Below are 19,939 nucleotides of genomic sequence, written 5' to 3'. Positions count from 1 at the left end.
AAGAATCACCAAGAGATCTGCCCAAGAATATTAAAGTCTTTCCAGGAAAGGATAATTATACTAGATGAAAATTTTTATCTGTACAAAGGAATGAAGGGCTGTAGAAATGGTAAATATGTGCTAAAGTATAAGTTCTAATTTTAAAGTGTTTTAAAATTATAACTATTTTATTTATTTATTTATTTTTTTTTTTAATTTTAAAGATTTTATTTATTTATTTGACAGAGAGAAATCACAAGTAGGCAGAGAGGCAGGCAGAGAGAGAGAGGGAAGCAGGCTCCCTGCTGAGCAGAGTGCCCGATGCGGGACTTGATCCCAGGACCCTGAGATCATGACCTGAGCCGAAGGCAGCGGCTTAACCCACTGAGCCACCCAGGCGCCCAAAATTATAACTATTTTAAACAGCACTTACTAGAGGTTTATAATATGTGTAAAAGTAAATTGTATGATAAAAGTAGCAAAAAAACCTTGAGTTGTGCTTAAGGGCTTATGTGTAAACTGATATGTTATCTGAAGGTTAAGGGTGGTAGGTTTTATATATCATAAACCACTAAAAAAAAAAAAAAAGTGATACCAAATAAACAGACAAAGGAGATAAAAATGGAGCCATAAAATATTTTCCATTTATCCAAAACACATCAGAAAGAGGAAAAGTGAAACAAAAATATTGGCATGACAAATAGAAAACAAATAGCAAGATAGTATGAGAGATATAAATGCAACCAGATCATATAAAATATAAATGGTCTAAATATCCCAATAAAGAACAGAGACGATCATATTGAGATAAATAACAAAGCAAAACCAAATGCTGCCTATAATAAACACCTTAAATATATAAACCCAAAAAGGTTGAAGGTAAAATTAGCAGGAAAAGATATGCTATACTTAAACTAAGAAAAAGAAAGCAGTAGTGGCCATATTAACATACAACAGTTTTCAGAACAAAGAATATTGCCTGAGGTAATTCTGACATATTTGGTCAATTAATACTTGAAAAGAGAGCCAGGAACACTTGAAGGGCAAGTAGTCTCTTCAATCAGTGATGCAGGGAAATTGGATAACCACAGGCAAAAGACTTAAATGGGACTCCTCTTTTACAATACTCAGAATTCAAATGGATTAAAGACTTAAACATAAGACTTGAAACCATAAGTCTTCTGGGCTGGGGGGAGGGGTGGTGGTAGGCAGGGTAAAAGTTTCTTGACATTTGTCTTGGCAATAATTTTTTGTATTTAACACCAAAAGCAACAAAAGTAAAATTTAAAAACAGCAAAAAACAGCAAAAGAAACAATTAAAATAAAAATGCAACCTACCAAAAGGGTGGAAGTATTTGCAACTCATACTCTGGTAAGGGATTAATACCCGAAATACAAGAAGAACTCCTATAACTCAATAGCAAAAAACAAAGGAACCCAATTTAAATATATGCAGGGGACCTGAAGAGAAAATTTTCCTAAAGAAGATAATCACATGGCTAATATATACATGCAAAGGTGCTCGGCACCACTAATCAGGGAGATAAAAATCAAAACCACAATGAGATATTACTTCTTACCTGTTAGATCAAAAAGACAAGAGTACAAGTCTTAGTAAGGATGTGGAAACAAAGAAAACCCTGGGGCACTATTAATGGAAATATAATTGTAAAGCAACTATGGAAGGTTAAACAGCTAGTATGGTGGTTCCTCAAAGATGTTTACATAGAACTACCATATGATTCAGCAATTCCACTTCTGGGTATATATCCAAAGGGAGCCAAATCACTGTTGAAGAGATATCTGCATCCTCACGTTTATTATAGTGTTATTTACAATAGCTAAGATATGGAAACAACTCGTCTATTGATAGAAGAATGGATAAAGTAGATGTGGTACACTATTTGGTCCTAAAAACGCAAATCCCATATTGTGCAATGACATAGATGGACTTTGAAGACATTATGCTAAGTGAAACAAATCAGAGAAAAAAACGTTATTTGATTTTACTTATGGAATTAAAGCCCTACTTAAACTGCAACACTATGAAGTGCCCATTGATAGACGAATGGATAAGGAAAGTGTGGTACATATGTACGCTGGAGTATTACTCAACCACCAACAAAATCCTGCCATTTGCAACAATATGGATGGACCTAGAGGGTACAATGATAAATGAAATAAGTCAGAGAAACACAAATACCCTATGATTTCACTCATATGTTGAATTTAAGAAAGAAGGAAACAAACAAACAAAAAACCAGACACCAAAATATAAAGAACTGGTGGTTGGCCGAAGGGAGGTCGGTGGAGAGATGTGTGAAACAGATGAAGAGTGTTAAGAGAACGATTATCTTGATGAACTCTAAGAAATGTATAGAATTGTTGAATCATTATATTTTATTCCTGAACCTAATAGGACACTGTATATTATACTTGAATTAAAAAAAAAAAAACTTAACAAACTCATAGAAAAGAATATCAGTTTTGTGATTACTAATGGTGGGAGTTGGGAGGATAGGGGTCAACAGTGGATGAAGGTGATCCAAAGTTTCAAGCTTCCAGTTATAAGAAATGCAGGGGATGTAATGTAGATATATTTGAAAATTGCTAAGAGTAGATCCTAAAAGTTCTTCCCACAAGGAAAAAAAAAAATGTAATTTTATGAGAAGCTTTGTGTTAACTAAATTTACTATGGTAATCATTTTGTAATATATGCCTGTCAAGGCATTATGCTGTATACCTAAAATTTCTATAGATTTGTATCGCAATTACAACCAAAAAAAGTAAAACAGCTTTATTGCATATATGAAGTTTTAATGGTTTGGATAGAGGATCAAACCAGCCACAACATTCCTTTAAGCCATAATGGCTTAGAGAGCTGAGAAAGCTCCAGGAGAAAAGTTGGAATCTACTAGAAGTCGGTTCATGAGATTTAAGGGGAAAAAAAAAAGAGAAAAAAACCTCCATAATATAAAAGTATAAGGTAAAGCAGCAAGTGCTGATGTAGAAGCTGCATCAAGTTATCTAGAAGATCTAGCTAAAATAGTTACTGACAGTGGCTACACTAAACAGATTTTCCATGTAGACACACAGCCTTCAATTGGCAGATGCCATCAGGACTTTCATAGCTAGAGAAGAAAACTCAATGCCTGGCTTTGAAAGACAAGCAGAGTCTCTTGTTAGGGAGAATGGAGCTGCTGACTTTAACTTAAAGGCAACGCTCATTTACCACTCCAAAATCCCAGAGCCCTTCAGAATGATGCTAGATCTACTCAGCTCATGTTCTATAAATGGAACAACAAAGCCTGGATGACAGCACATCTGTTCACGATGTGGTTTATTGAACATTTTAAGCCACTGTTAAGATCTGCTACTAAGAAAACAAGATTCCTTTCAAATATTACTGCCCACTGACTGTGTGCCTGGTCACCCAAGAGCTCTGGTGGATATGGGCAACAAGATGAATGCTGTTTCAGACCTGCTAACCACATCCCCTCTGAAGCCCATGGATCAAGGACTCATTTCTACTTAAGTCTCATTTAGGAATGTATTTCATAAAACTATGGCTGCCACAGATATTGATTCCTCAGACATATCTGGGGAAAGTCCATTGAAAACCTTCTAAAAAGGATCCACCATTCTAGATGCCAGTAAGAACATTTATGATTTATCGGAAGAGGTTAATAGATCAACATTAAAAGGAGTTTGGAAGAAGCTAATTCCACTCCTCATGGATGACTTTGAAGGGTTTAAGATTCTAGTGGAGAATGAACTATAGATGTGGTGGATAGAGCAAGAGAGTTAGAAGTGGAGCTTGAAGATGGGACTGAGCTGCTGGAATCTCGTGATAAAACTGAGCAAAGGAGTTGTTGCTTCTTATGGATGAAAAAAAGTGGTTTGAGATGGTATCTACTTATAGTGAAGATGCTATGAGGATTCTTGAGATGTCAACAAAGGTTTTAGAATATAATATAAACTTAGCTAATAACATAACAGGTTTTAAGAGGACTGACTCCAACTTTGAGAGAAGCTTTACCATGAGTAAACTAATAAAGAGCATCTCATGCTACAGAGAAACTGTTAATGAAACGAAGTGTCAATGTGGCGAACTTCATTGTTGCCTTATCTGAAGAAATCGCCCATCACCCCACCTTCACCAACCACCACTCTGACCAGGCAGCAGGAATCAACAGAGGCAAGAATTGCTACCAGCAAAAAGATTATGATTCACTGAAAGCTCAAACAGCATTTTAAAGCAATAATGTACTTTGAAAGTATATACAGTATGTGTCTAGAAAGAATGCTATTGCATAATTAATAGACTACAGGATAATATAATCCTTTCTTCTGTATGCATTGGGAAGCCAAATCATTTCACTTGCTTTGTTGCAATATTTGTATTGTGCTAATCTGGAACTGAATTTCAGTATCTCCAAGGCATGCCTGTACACAGTCCAGAAATAGAACTACACATATACGATCAAATGATTTCTTCAAAGTTTCCAAGAAAACTCAATGGGGGACAAATAGTTGTTTCAGTAAATGATCTGGAATATTTGGACAGCCATATGCAAGAAAAGGGGAGGGGAGGGAACAACCCTTCACATGATACAAAAATTAACATAAAATGGTAGCTGAAATAAGATCTAAAACATAAAGCTCCTAGAAGAAAATGTAGTGGAGAAAGAAAACAGGAGATGGCAGAGAAGTAGGAGACCCTGTTTCAATTGGTGCCTTAAAGTGAGCTAAATATCTACCAGAATACTCTGAACACCCATGAAACCAGCCTGAGTAGGATTATACACTTCTGGATCTCTACGGTGGGAGAAGACGCCCGTGGAGAGGTAAAGCAGAGTGGGAACACTCGGACTAATACTGAAGGATAAGCAAAAGGGGGAGGGAGCCACCAGAAGTGACCCATTGGAAAGTAATACCCCAATACAAAAGTGCCCTGTGGTTGGGAACCAGCATCAACTTGGAGTCTGGTTAAAAGCACTCACAAAGAGCAAAAGATCTTAAGGGGCAACTGGTGGAATCGTGCGTTCACAGGCACGTGCCTAAACCCACGGACCTAGAATGGCCCCTGCTGGCAAACACCTGTGCAAGAGAACATGCTGTGGAGCCTCCAGACTGGTCCCTGAGCTTGAGGCTTTCCACTGCTTGCACCACCGCTCGGCTGGGCACACTCCCCATTCTGCCCGCACCTGAGAAAGCCTGGTGTGGGTGACCGCTGCCAGTCTCTAGGACCGCACCCTTCCACGACCGGCCAAGGGTCTGAACACTCCCAGCCCATGCCTGAGCGAACCCAGCGTGATCTCTGGTCGGGATCTCTTAGCAGCGGCCTTCCTCAAACTGTGCAAACACAGGGTCTGAGTGCACCCCGCATGGGCCTGGACCCCAGACAGCAGTTGCAGCAAAAGCAGCCACTGCCGCTGAAAGCAGGCTCCTCAGACCAATATCGCTTGTGGTTTTAGTAGCATGGGTGCAGAGACAGGCAGGCACCTCAGGTGACCACTGGGATGGTATGACTGGGGGTGTGCATTGCCGGTGAGAGGTTGTGCTGTTCAGCTGAGTTTGTAGAGGGGGAGTCTGTGTGTTCTGGACCACCCAAAGGGGAGAAGACTGAGTCTTCTGAGACAGAGGTCTGGGGGCAGAGAGTTTGCTTTCCACTAAACCTCAGAAAAGCCCAAAAAGCTGCCAAAGAACAAAAACCTTCAGAGAACAAAAGCCTGAAAAACCAGTTTCCACAGAACCCAGTCCCTTGATAGGGGGCTGGACCACTCAACCCAAGCAAAACTGACGGGAGACCCAAAAATTCATTTTCGCTTTTGTTTCCTTTGCCTTTGGAGACATTATCTTGAAAGAAGTTGCTGTGGCTGATATTGAAGAGGTTACTGCCTATGTTCTCCTCTAGGATTCTGATGGATTCCTGTCTCACGTTGAGGTCTTTTATCTATTTCGAGTTTATCTTTGTGTATGATGTAAGAGAATGACCAAGTTTCATTCTTCTACATATAGGTGTTCAATTTCATCAAGATCAAAAGTTTCTGCACAGCAAAGGAAACAGCAAAACAAAGAGGCAACCCACGGAATGGGAGAAGATATTTGTAAATGACAGTACAGACAAAAGGCTGATATCCAGGATCTATAAAGAACTTCTCAAACTCAACACACACAAAACAGATAATCATGTCAAAAAATGGGCAGAAGGCATGAACAGACACTTCTTCAATGAAGACATGCAAATGGCTAACAGACACAGGAAAAACTGTTCATCACTTGCCATCAGGGAGATTCAAATTAAAACCACATTGAGATACCACCTTACACCAGTGAGAATGGCCAAAATTAGCAAGACAGGAAACAACGTGAGTTGGAGAGGATGTGGAAAAGGGGAACACTCTTACACTGTTGGTGGGAATGCAAGTTGGTGCAACTACTTTGGAAAACAGTGTGGAGATTCCTCAAGAAATTAAAAATAGAGCTTCCCTATGACCCTGCAATTACACTACTGGGTATTTACCCCAAAGATACAATGTAGTGAAAAGAAAGGCCATCTCTACCCCAATGTTCATAGCAGCAATGGCCACGGTTGCCAAACTGTGGAAAGAACCAAGATGCCCTTCAACAGACAAATGGATACGGAAGATGTGGTCCATATACACTATGGAGTATTATCGCTCCATCAAAAAGGGTGAATACCTAACTTTTGTATCAATATGGATGGGACTGGAAGAGATTATGCTGAGTGAAATAAGTCAAGCAGAGAGAGTCAATTATCATATGGTTTCACTTACTAATGGAGCATAAGGAATAACATGCAGGACATTAGGAGAAGGAAAGGATAAGTGAATTGGAGGACATCGGAAGGGGAGATGAACCATGAGAGACTGTGGACTCAAACAAGCAGAGGGTTTTGAAGGGGAGGAGGAGGGAGTTAGGCGAGCCTGGTGATGGGTATTAAGGAGGGCATGTATTGCATGGAGCACTGGGTATGGTACATAAACAATGAATCTTGGAACACTGAAAACATTTTAAAACAAAAAATGTAGGGAAACTGATCATGAGTTTGCCTAAGATTTCTTAAGCACATCACAAAAAAAGCATAAAGTATAGAAGAAAAAAAATGAATTGGGAAAAAACAATCAATTGAGCTTAATGAGAACTAAGAACTTTTGCTCTTTAAAGATATGTTAGAGTCAAGCCAGCACTTCCTAGGGATGTCCTCGAGTGAGTTCTTTTGTCCTCATGCCCTCCTTTAGCAAATGGAGGGATATGGTGAAGACTGACTATATGGAATTCAATGCATTTAGTAAAGGTTATAAGGTCTCTAACAAGCTGTATTAGCTATGTACATCAGGCCTTCAATAGCTATGAAAGATTAAAAAAAGACACTTATGAAAATAAAAAAAGTTAAGCCCTAGACAGGGAGAAAAGCTTAAACATACCTAATAAAAGGACATATATAGAATATATAAAGAACACTTAAAGCAAATCATTTTTAATAGTGAAAGATTTCAAGATCTATTACCCAAGAGATAAAGATGGAAAATAAACACATGAAAAGATGATCAATACCATTAATCATTATAGAAATGCAAATTAAAACCACAATGAAATATCCTTACATTTCTGCTGGAAGGGCTAAGATTAAAAAGATTAACATTACCAAGTATTAGGAAGAGTATGAACATCTCGAACTCTCAAAGACTGTTGGTGGGAATGATAAATGGTTTAACCACTTTAGGAAATATTTTGGCAGTGTTTCTTAGAAGGTAAACGTACACCAACAATGATCCAGTCATTCCACTCCTATGTATTTACTCAAGAGAAAATACACATCCATACAAAGGGTTATTTATGATCCCAAATGCTTTCCTTATAACAAAAAACTGGGACCTCAAATGGCCACCAGCTGGTGAATGGATCAACAAATAGTGGTAAATCCATGAAGGAACTATTACTTGGCAATATAGAAGAATGAACTAGTGCTATACATAATATGGATAAATCTCAAAATAATTATGCTGAATGAAAGAAGCTGGTAGGAAAAAATTATACACTTTGATTTCATTTATATCAGATTTTCATTTATATCAGATTTTCATTTATATCAGATTTTCATTTATATCATTGCAAACTCTTCTATCACGGCAAAAATCAGTGATTGCAAGGGTCAAGTAAGGGGGACAAAAAGGGCAGGACAGAAGGATTTCGAAGGGGCGAGAACATCTTGGAGATGATGGATAGGTACATTATCTGGATTGTAGTGACTGTCCTTGGTATAGATATAGGTTAAAAACTCAAATGACATACTTTAAATATGCATAGTTTATTTTATTCCAGTTGTCTCTATATAAAGCTATAAAGAATTACGTATCCTATGACCCATTCTCCATAGGCCTACATGGAAAGGTAGCAAATCAATGTCAGGTGATATGTGTTTCCTCGCTCGGAATAAGAGATCAAAGGTATCACTGGGGGGTGTACCACTGGGGGGTGTACCACTGGGGGGTGTACCACTGGGGGGTGTACCACTGGGGGGTGTACCACTGGGGGGTGTACTGGTAGAGATCTGTAGGTCAGGAGAACATCCCAGCACTACTCAAACGATTCCACAGAACACTGCACACAATGCTCTGTCCTTGTGCGGGGTGTGGCCGGATGCAGCAAAGATGGAAAGACAGTTGACTTATCCATTAATTGGTCACATTAATAGCAATCAACATGGTTTAATAACTTTAAAAGTCACATACCTGGATTTGTCATTTAATTTAGGATCCTGAATTTTTACTGATGGTTCTTGTAAATCTGAGGAATCTTTTGAAGTGACTTCCAATCATGGAAATTCAAAGCAAAAATAGTTTAAGCTTCAAGAAAATATGTAAGTATACTACTCAAGTCTTAGGATAGTTTTTTTAAAAGCTGACCTTGTTGTAGGTCATCTGGTTTCCATTTTTCAGGTGAACTATCTGCTGTATTTCTTTGCTGTAGAAAAAAGACGTTATGGTGACTTTGAAGTCCCTCTTTTAAAGTTCTTTTAGAGTCGCTTTTCTTTGGGCATGTAAAGTATTTCTAAATATTAAGATACTGGGTTTCTACTCATTAGACTGGACTCCTAATGACTGTTGGCGATTTCAAAAAATTGATGATATCTGCCCTCAGGAGTTTTGTCAGTACCAAAAACACTATGTTACATTTCTGTGTAATATACATGTAATCAAATATAAGAAAATGAGGACTGGTCTGAATACCTATATATGCCAAACAGTAAGTTAGGATTAAAAACAGGATGTAGAGTATCTAAGGGCTACAGTTTAAATGAGCTATTACCTCCATTTTATACATAAGAAGCCTTGGACTCAGTGGTATTAATTTTCCCAAGTTCCTATATCTAGTAAGTGAAAACCAAGTCTAACTGCAAACATTAAACTCCTTTCCCTTTATCTTAGTCTCTAGATTCAAAGTGAAGGAAGGAGGCAGAGCCAGCCAAGTCACATATTCCAAAGACAGCCAAGTTGTGTCAAAGAAGAGAACACATAAACATGTCAGGCAAAAATGATCTAAAGGAGAGGATAGTCCAAAAAAGGGAGAAATGGTTGGTTAGGAAAAAAAAAAATAAATGACAAGCCAGAAGTGGCTTCTACCAGTCTGCATCCTGGCAGACACAGTTCAGAATCTTGTACTCAGCCTCCCATACTCACATCAGGCTCAGACTGGTCATTTAAGGGGAGAGTTATTGGGCATTGGTCATCTCGGGCACTCATTAATTCTGCCAGCTTGGGGAATTCTTCTTTCTGGTCTATACACAGAGAACAGAGCATTAAAAGTGGGAAAGTAACCATACGCCATGGTGAACGCATTCTCTAATTGCGCTCCATGGGACCCCACACTGTAGGTACATCGCCATCTATTGGTAAGAGCCGGTAGTTACATTCTGCATTAAACTTCCGAATCCAAAATTTATGGGGACTTTGAGAAATGACTTTGAAATTAACTCCTAAGAGATATAGGATCCATGCAGGCCAGCTTTGTGGTAGCCACAGCCATGACTCATTTTTTCTCCTTTGTCATTTACATTTGACCCACAAGATAATGTATTGGGTAGGGAAAAGGGTTCAAAGTGGCTAGCAGCTTTGCTTTCTGTAGGTACAATGGTATACTAATTACTCTTCCACACCACAGGCTTGCAGTGACCTCTTCCAAGTAAGGTTTTATCATTGATGTTAAAAGGAATTCAGAGTAAGAAATTTTATTTCCCAGTATACCTGTCTCTCTTTCAAGGGTACTAGAAATGTCAAGGTCTTCTTTCTCAAATTTACCAGAAAGTTCCGAGGAGCTTCTCATCTGGTCAGGCAACATCTGAAATGCAAGCCAAAATCCACATGACTTTTAAAAGAGAAGTAGTCTCTGAAAATTTTTGTTAAGGAAAACTTAAGGCTCAGAATACAACAAATACAAGTTAAAAAAGAAGTTTATCTTATTGCCAACTGTAAATGATAAATCCAAATTTAGAAAGCCCCTCTCTATATGGTTAGGTAATTTTAAGCATATAAAACCCTTCATCAGAGGCAATAGGGGGTGTGGGGGGGGGATCTGCTTCCTCATCTGGGCAGAAAAACTACTTTGTCCGTGAATTAGTTCCTTTCTAGACTTGATAATTCTTTCTCTTTCTCCACATGGCTTGTTCTTGAATTCGTTCTCCCATAAAGCCAAGTTGGAGTTGGAGGCCCTCCCCCTTGGGGTCTCAGCCAGTCTAGCATCTGTGTTAGACCAATTCATATGTAACAATTTTTAATTAAGTGATTGATTCTACTCTATTTCTCATCCCATCCATAAAATGGTCGTTTCATGTAGTGAGGATTTGGAAACTCTGCTACAGAGCACTTAATAGACTATAACATGCTGTCATGTACAACTCAGAGCCAAAAGGAAATGGGCCCTAAGCTTCTTCCCTCAGTTCTCTGATCTCTTAATTCAACCTCCTAATGGCCACTACCACAGAATCTTAGGTCTTTATCACAAATATCTTTGCTCTGCCTGCCATCTGTGATAAAGGCATTGTGCATTTTTTAAGGGTTTAATTTTTTTTTTTTTAGATTTTATTTATCATAGAAAGAGCCCACACAAGCAGGGTAAAGGATGTCAGGCAGAGGGAGAAGCAGAGTCCCTGTGGAGGGACTCGATCCCAGGATCCTGCAATCATGACCTGAGCCAAAGGGAGAAGCTTAACCATCTGAGCCACCCAGGTGTTCAAGGCATTGTGCTCTGCATGTAAATAGGATACATTATAATGAGGGATATGGAGGCCCATAGCATTCTTGAAGAGTAGCGGACAATTTCACCTGAAGACCAGGAGACAGAACTTCAGAAAAACTCCTTACGAGATGCTATTTCTAGTGATTCCCTTCAGTTCTCAGGGATTAGAGGAAGAGAAGGAAATGCTAAGAAGCCCACAGCAAGTACCCTCAAAACTTCAGGAAGAATGTGGCAAGGTAGGGATGTTATCCTAGAAAATTTTCAACAGTTCACAATAAATGGTTTAAAGCATTTTGAAGTAGAAAGAGGCCTTGTGTCTGACTTCAGGCGATGATCTATGGAAAGAACTGGGATTAGGACCCAGACTCTCAACTCTCATTACATGGTATTCCAAAGATCAAGCTATCTGCTTGAGCAAATGTTCACATCAAAACCCAACAAAAAAGGTAGAAATAGGAAAAAAAAAAAACGCAAGAAAACATTTTCAAATAATCAAGAACTAAATCTGCCACCTGTCTGTCTTCTCCTAAAGCTTCAATGGAAGCTTGTGCTAAGTCGAATTGCGAATCAAAGTGGATCTCTATTTTCATCACTTCTTTGTTGTCAATAGCAATAGGTTTCTTCAGGCAAATAATGAGGATCTTCCTATTTTCAGTTTCTAACAACAACAAAAAAGAACAAAGTATGCATATGCATATCAACATAATAAAAAAATTAAATTCTATAACTCCACTGGGATATTTGTCAATTGTTCAGATTTTCTGCAGTAGGATGAAAAATTGTATTAAATGAAGTTAGTTTGAAATTATTTTTGTTAGATGCACCTTTGTGTGTGTGTTTATACATACAAATATACACAATAGGACTGTGTGGTTGATCTTCAAACATAGGAAGTAACTTACCTTAACAGCAGAACCTTGGAATCAAAATCTTGGAAATGGTTTTGATGTCTATAGAATTCAATCTGATTTGTAAGGAGCCTTTTTTTTTTTTTTAATACAAAGCTTTCACCTATAGAAGGTATTTTGCCCCCCCAATATGTTAAATACAACATTCATTCTCATTCTCTCCGATGTACTTCACGTCTGAAAATTCAAAATAAAAATCACTATTCCCCATACACAAAAATGGAATCATCCTTCTTCATTTCAACAGACTCTACTTGAGGAGGCTCCTGTGTGCCCAGAGGGACCTGTGTCTCCAACAAGTCTCCTTGAGGGCCTCCTACCAGGACACCTGCTCTCCACCGACAAATAGTAATGTGTTTCAGGAAACAGTTTTTTTTTTTAAGATTTTATTTATTTATTTGACAGACAGAGATCACAAGTAGGTAGAGAGGCAGGCAGAGAACGAGAGGGAAGCAGGCTCCCCGCTGAGCAGAGAGTCCGATGTGGGACTCGATCCCAGGACCCTGAGCCGAAGGCAGCGGCTTAACCCACTGAGCCACCCCAGGAAACAGTTTTGACCAAAATTCATGAGGAGTTCAACAATGAGCCATAGTAACTACAAGCTGAGTCCCAAGCTGCAGGAAAGAAATGCATAAACTGCCTGAAAGAACAGGCAAAACAAAGGGTCACGCATTGAGGAGAATGAAGAGAAGGAGGAAGAATGAGACACATGGGTCGGGACCTGTGGCCCCCACACACCAGAAACATGGATAGTGCCAACTGATATGCTAGAAGCATAAAGTATATCACCAGTTTGTGAGGACTTGGCACACAAAAAAGAGCAGGCAGAAGATCTCACTTGTTAAAGCGATTATGTGTTAAAATGCTACTATTTAGGATATACTGGGTAAAAATTTTTTTTTGAAATATAGTATGTTGAAATCTATCTACTTTTGGTCTTTTTAATAGGCTATTATAAGATTTTAAATATGTCTGACTCAATGGTACCATACACCCCACCCTTGCGTTCTCCCCAGGACCTGCTCACTCCATTAGGCCTGTGGCTGGAGTGCATCCAAGGATGTATCACAAGCCCGGGAGTGTGCAAGCAGCTGCTACAGGAGCCACCACCACCCTAAATTGACTCCTGCTCTAGGTAGAGGGAAAGATGACCACATATACCAGTCTCACGGTGGGCCCAAGCCATGGGGACAGGAGAGACAGCCATCTAGTCTGACTGCAAGTCCTCTTCAACCAATGAAATCTTCTCAGGATACAACACAGGGAAAGAGCCTTGCAATTTGGTACTATGTCATTTCCCAGACCCCTGGTCTGACTCAATTTAAGCCCAAGGCAGCCCCAGATGGACCCACTAAAAACCCAGGGACTAAACCCTGCCACAACAGGCAAAGAGCCACTGCAGACAACTGGACTGAAATGCGAATGTGGCTTAGCCACAATAGGACATGTGCAACAAATAAGGGGGATATTCATGAAGTGTCAGATTCTAATGAACAGATTCTAGTGAACAGGGAACATTGCACTGCAGGGCAGTACAGGAACTCTTCTTCATAATGCCCCTACTTCCAAAAACAGGAGGCATAGCAGACTCTCAAAACACATAGAAAGAGACATAGACAAAATGAGAGAGAATAGGTCTCATATGAAAGAACAAAATTATAGCAAGAGCTAAATGAAATAGATAATATTCCTGATAGAATATTTAAAGTAATGGCCAGAAAGATACTCCCTGGTTGAGAAAAGAGTGGGAGACCTCAGTGAGACCATCAACAAGGAGACAAAACAAAGAATCAGAGATGAAGACCTCAGTAACTGAAATTAAAAATACACTAGATGAAATAAATAGACTAAAAGGAGAATAGGTCAATGACCTGGAGAACAGAGTAATGGAAAGCAATCAAGTGGAATAGGAGAAAAATAAAGTGAAAACAGACTAAGGAAACACAGAAATACTACCAAGTGTAACATTCACATTGTAAGAATCCCAGAAGAAGAAGAGAAAAGAGGACAGAAAACCTATATGAAGAATAGATGAAAATTTCCCTCATCTGGGAAGGAAACATACCCAGATCTAAGAGGCATAGAGTCACCAACAAAAATCAACCCAGTAAGGTCTACAACAGGATATACAGTTAAAATGGCAAAAAGTAGTATAGAGAGAATTTTTAAAGCAGCAAGAGAAGACAGTTACAAACAAAGGAAACCCCGTAAGACTATCGGCTGATTTTTCAGCAGAAACTTTGACTATATCATTAACTCCCTCTGGCTCCCTCAAAGTGCTAGAAGAAAAATCCTGGGTGACCTGGGTGGCTCAGTCATTAAGCATTAAGTGACTGCCTTCAGCTCAAGGCACGATCCCAGGATTCTGGGATAGAACCCTGCATTGGGCTCCCTGCTCATCAGAGAGCCTGCCTCTCCCTCACTCACTTCCCTGGCTTCTGTTCCCTCTCTCGCTGTGCTTCTGTCAAATAAAATCTTAAAAGACATTGATCAAAAAAAGAAAAATCTTGCAACCAGGAATACTCTATCCAGAAAGCCTATCATTTAGAATAGAAGGAGGGGTAAAGAATTTCCCAGAAACAAAAGTGAAAGGAATTCATGACAACAAAACCTGCCTTACAAGAAATGTTAAGGACATTGAGTAGAAAGGAAAGGCAGTAAGAGTAAGAGAATCAAGAAATATAAAAGCAGTAAAACTTGATACATCTATGAAAATCAGTCAAGGGATTCATAAATTAAGAGGATGTTAGTATGACACCATCTACCTAAAACACAGGGGTGCGGGCAGGTCGAGGAGTAAAGAATGGATTCAATCTTAAGCAACCATTGCCCAAGTATAGATTATTATACGTATAAGAGGTTATAAGCCCAATGGTAACCACAAATTGAAAACCAATAATAGATTTATAAAGAATAAAAAGAAAGGAATCCAAGCATATGACTCCAAAAAGCCAGCAAACAGTAAAGAGCAAGAACGGAACAAAGAACTAAATAAACAACCACAAAACAAGGAACAAAATGGCAATAAGTACATATTTATCAGTAAATCTTTGAATGTAAATGGACTAAACACTCCAAAAGACGGTGACAGAACAGATAAAAGAGCAAGACACGGGGCACCTGGGTGGCTCAGTGGGTTAAGCCGCTGCCTTCGGCTTGGGTCATGATCTCAGGGTCCTGGGATCGAGTCCCATATCGGGCTCTCTGCTCAGCAGGGAGCCTGCTTCCCTCTCTCTGCCTGCCTCTCTGCCTACTTGTGATCGCTCTCTGTCAAATAAATAAATAAAATCTTTAAAAAAAAAAAAAAAAGAGCAAGACCCATCTATATGCTGCCTACAAGAGTCTTAGTTCAGACCTAAAGACACATGCAGATTAGAAGTAAAAGGATGGAAAATTATTTGTCATGCAAATGAATGTGAAAAGAAAGCTGAAGTAACAATATTTTTTTTTTTAAGATTTTATTTATTCATCAGAGAGAGAGAAGGAGAGAGTGAGCACAGGCAGACAGAATGGCAGGCAGAGGCAGAGGGAGAAGCAGGCTCCCTGCTGAGCAAGGAGCCCGATGTGGGACTCGATCCCAGGACGCTGGGATCATGACCTGAGCCGAAGGCAGCTGCTTAACCAACTGAGCCACCCAGGCGTCCCGGTAATAATATTTCTATCAGACAAAATAGACCTGAAAACAAAGACTTGTGCTCTGTCTGTACTCTGCCTTGACCTTGTGTGGCTCCTGGAGGTGCACTGGGTACTTCCCTCCAGGATCTGAGGAAGGAGGTTATGAATGCACATTGTTGAGAAAAGATGGTGGCAGAATGAATAGGAGGACTGTAGGCTTATTTCATCCCACAAACATGACTAGATAACTATCAAATCATCCTGAATACCCCGAAAGTTGTTCTGAGGATGGACAGAATAAATGCCACAACTGAATGGAGAGAAGAGGCCTCACTGAAGAAAGTAGGAAGTATGGATCTCTGTTGCTATGGAGGGGAGAGAGCTGGTCTCCATGAAAGGCAAGGGAGTACACAGGAGAAGACACAAAGAGAACATTTCTCCAAAGTCATTGGCTTGGAAAATGAGAAGGGCTGAGTTTTGTGAGATCTGGTAACTGGCAGGGCTTAAAAAGTCTGGAGTTTTAAAGGTCACTGGTCTTGGTGAGGATAAAGCCTAGAGGGCATGGACTGCTTCTGCAGAGGAGGCAGGAGAACCACCTGGGGGCAGGCTCAGTCATTTAGGCATCTGGATCCAACTCTGTTTCAGCTCAGGTCATGATCTCACAGTGGTGAGAGAGCCCCACCTCGTGCCCCATGCACAGCATGGAGTCAGCCTGAGATGCTTTCCCTGTTCTGGTTATAAGTACCTGCTCTCCTTCTCCCAGCTTTTTAATTGCGGCATAAAACATTTTCCATGTTAATCACTCTAAAACATATAGTTCAGTAGCATTAAGTGTATTTACATTGTTGTACCACAGATCTCTGGAGTTGTGTCTTGCAGATATAAAACTCTATCCGTTAAGCAGCAGCTCCCCATTTCCTTCTCCCCACAGTCCCTACTCTACTTCCTGTCTCTATCATTTTGAGAGATACCCATAAATGGAATGATAGGATATATGTTTTGATTAGCCTATTCACGTAGTGTAAGGTCCTGAAGGTTCATCCTTACTGTAGCATGTGCCAGACTTTCCTTTCCTTTTAAAATTGTATCATATTCCATCCTTATTCACCATTAGATGGACATTTGGGTCACTTCTACCTCTTGGCCGTTGAATAATTTTGCAACGACCATCAGTATGTCCATCTGTTTTCAAGTCTGCTATCTAGAAGTGAAATTGCTCTCTCACATTGTGATTCTGTTTTGAAGTTTGAGTGACTATAACTATTTTTACAATTAAAACAACAACAACAACAACAACCAAACCTCAGGAAAATAATTGAATCCTGAAGTCACAAAGTGAAGGAGTCCTTGACCTTGTACCCTTGCATCCTGGCCCTGAGCAAGGTTCCTTCCATCACACTATACCATCTCCCTCCTACCTCAAAGAACAAAGTCTGCTCTAGAATCAGAACTAAATGTGGAGTGGTTTAGAATTATCTTACCTATTATGCTGAAATTAACCACTGCTTCCTTCAAAAGTCTTACTGAGTCCCATAGAGCATTCTGGAAAAAAATAAGTTACGTTCATGAGCACATAATGTATTTGCATATAAACAATCTCTAAGCCCTTGGTTTAAGTAGGAGTTAAACATAGTTACCCTACTATTGTCTATATAAAAAGTGACACTCTGACTTCCGAGGTTGAAGTCAATCCAAAATTTCTCTAGTTTTTCATCTTCTGGTTTTCTCATCTGTAAGATGTAATTTCAATATGAATTGTGTACATATCCTGTTAAAGAGTCAGAGGGAAATTAGTCCACCAAAAACAACTTCTGCTTTTCTTGGAGAAACACTACTTTAATACTGTAGGAGGTCTTTATTGCCTTACTTCTGCAAAGCAGGAGGAAGGTCTTAACTTCATATAACTAAGTATTTCTGGAAAAAAAAAATAAAACACAACCACTATCCTTAGTTTAACATTTAAAATATGTTTAAATGTATCAGAGGACTCTATTCACATATTTCCCCCCTGAGAGAATAAGAAAGTAGTCCTATGTTGAAGCAGAAACAATAGAAACACTGCATAGAAATGGAAACTTTAAGAAAAGGAGGTATTACCAAATATAAGTAATTATCTGCCATCTACCTTACTATATCCATTAGAGTAGAGCTAAGATGTGAAGATTTCAAATTACCTTCATTTTAATTGATTGTAAAATAAATAGGTGCTTATAGGAAAAAAGCCTCAAACCATATTGTGTTTATAGAAACAGTCAATGTCTCCTTCTCTGCCCTTCAACTTGGTATCTTCCCAGAGAAACATTAATAATGTCTTTGTTTCCTCCCAGATGTTTTCTAGACATATCAGAAATATATGAAGGGTTTTTATCTTAAGAATGGAAAAACAAATAAACCACTTGATTTTCTGAAAATGACATTTCTTGGGCAACTTTCCATCATATGTGCTTACTTCTTTGAATGAAGGCTTTAACTATAATGCATGTTATGGGAAGCCAGTTTGAGGGCTATGTTGAAGTTGATGAGAATTTTTTTAAAAAATGTAAAAAAAAATTTTTAATTTAAAAAAATTTTTAAAAATCCACCACGAAGCAGATACTGGAAACTTCAGAGAACCAGAGGGAAAAAAATAGAGATGCAGAACTCAATCAGGCTACTAAAATCAGTCCTAGGGAGAAGAAACTTGTGGTATAGTTAGGAGTTAAAGGTTCGGCTCACAGAAGCCTAGAAACAGCCTCTAAATCCAAGGCAAAGAAATGGTTATTAGGACATTTTGATGACAAGGTCCAGGAAACCTCAGCTGAGTCAAGATTTATAGGTCTTTGAAGAATTTATCCCCTGGGAAGATGCTGTAGGTAGACCTTGTTCATTTAGAAACCGAAGAAGGTGGTAAAAAGAAACTGCTCACTTTTAGACAGTAAAGTATAAGGTAGAAGTATCTTGTGAAAAAAAGAGCCCCCAATTTCTGTGGATAAAGTAGGGAGCATCAAATGGATGGAAAGAATCCAGGGAATTGCTCTTTTCCTTAAAATACAGGCATGAATAATGGCATCCACTAATAGGGTGAAATAATGCCAGATTCCTGTAATAGATCTCACGAACACAGTATCAACCCTAAAATTCCTGTATCTAGCATTAACAATAGAACCCTTCAACTTATTAGTAATGCATCCCAGTTAGAGCAGGAGAGAAGACAGGTGAAGAAAGGCTTCAGAATGGAGACTCTAAAAGAAGTAAGCTTCCTTTTCTAAAAAACCCTTCTTTTAGGGAGAGCAGTTTGGTCTAAGTATGTATACCTAAGTTAGGGTCTATGAGACCCATATATACCACTTTCACAGCCCCCAGAGATGAACATACCTCATGCCCATCTGCAAAAGCAGCAATACACGGAAATGAATAGACCCTGCAAAACATTTCACAACGTAAAAAATATAATATGGGCAGATACCCAGCACAACCTACACATGTTCTATAACAAGCATTTTTATCTAGGGTATGTGATTAAATCTCTCTGCACAACGTATGGAAGAGGGTCTCAAACCTACAAATGGATACTATCCTGGATAGATTTCCACTTTCCATCTGGCTCGTGTACAAGTCCGGATTACTGGTCTACCAGCCAGGCTTACTAATACTATCTCTGCCTAGTTGCTGGGCAAGATTCCAATGAAAGGAGTGAACTTAGCAAATTCTCATCAAGAACATTTTGTAATAAGCCTATCTCTACAGACTTCAAATCTTCAAAAAAAAAATCATTTAATAAAATCTCCTAAAGAACATGTTAAACATATTCCAAAGCATAAGTAAATATTCTTAAAAAAAAAAAAAAAACTGATAGAGGTAATTTTTAAACACAAACGAATCACTATGGATAATGGATCTAATCTCCTGATGTTTCTATTCAATGGATAATCTAGTAGTGATAAATTATGTATCTTCTATTCTCTCCTGAAATAGAATAGATCCTAGATTTCTAATATCAGATATTTTAAAAATAAAATGACACCCAGAGACATACTTACCTTCTCTCATCACCAAGTCGGTTATTTAGGTAATTGAGAAACCGTCTACTATCCTTCAAAGAAATAATGCAAACTTTAAGAAAAAAAAAGTTTTTACTATTTTTTACCAGCATGTAGAAGCTAGGGTTTGCTTCTGAATTCCCAGGATCCAGTAAC

General features: G+C 38.9%; 1 protein-coding gene across 1 annotated transcript in view; it reads right to left on the bottom strand.

Annotated features, from left to right (window-relative positions):
* Nucleotides 1-19,939, bottom strand: part of SYCP2L (synaptonemal complex protein 2 like) — a 126,593-nt gene that overhangs the window by 78,436 nt on the left and 28,218 nt on the right. Inside the window, 7 exon segments of the mRNA XM_059179362.1 lie at nucleotides 9,652-9,784; nucleotides 10,251-10,344; nucleotides 11,754-11,899; nucleotides 17,246-17,306; nucleotides 17,402-17,494; nucleotides 19,119-19,164; nucleotides 19,784-19,836. Coding sequence (XP_059035345.1) covers nucleotides 9,652-9,784; nucleotides 10,251-10,344; nucleotides 11,754-11,899; nucleotides 17,246-17,306; nucleotides 17,402-17,494; nucleotides 19,119-19,164; nucleotides 19,784-19,836 — 626 coding nt within the window.

This window comes from Mustela lutreola, chromosome 6 (assembly GCF_030435805.1).
Source record: "Mustela lutreola isolate mMusLut2 chromosome 6, mMusLut2.pri, whole genome shotgun sequence".
In the NCBI taxonomy this organism is placed as follows: Eukaryota; Metazoa; Chordata; class Mammalia; order Carnivora; family Mustelidae; genus Mustela; species Mustela lutreola.
This window is presented reverse-complemented; position numbering and strand designations above follow the sequence as displayed.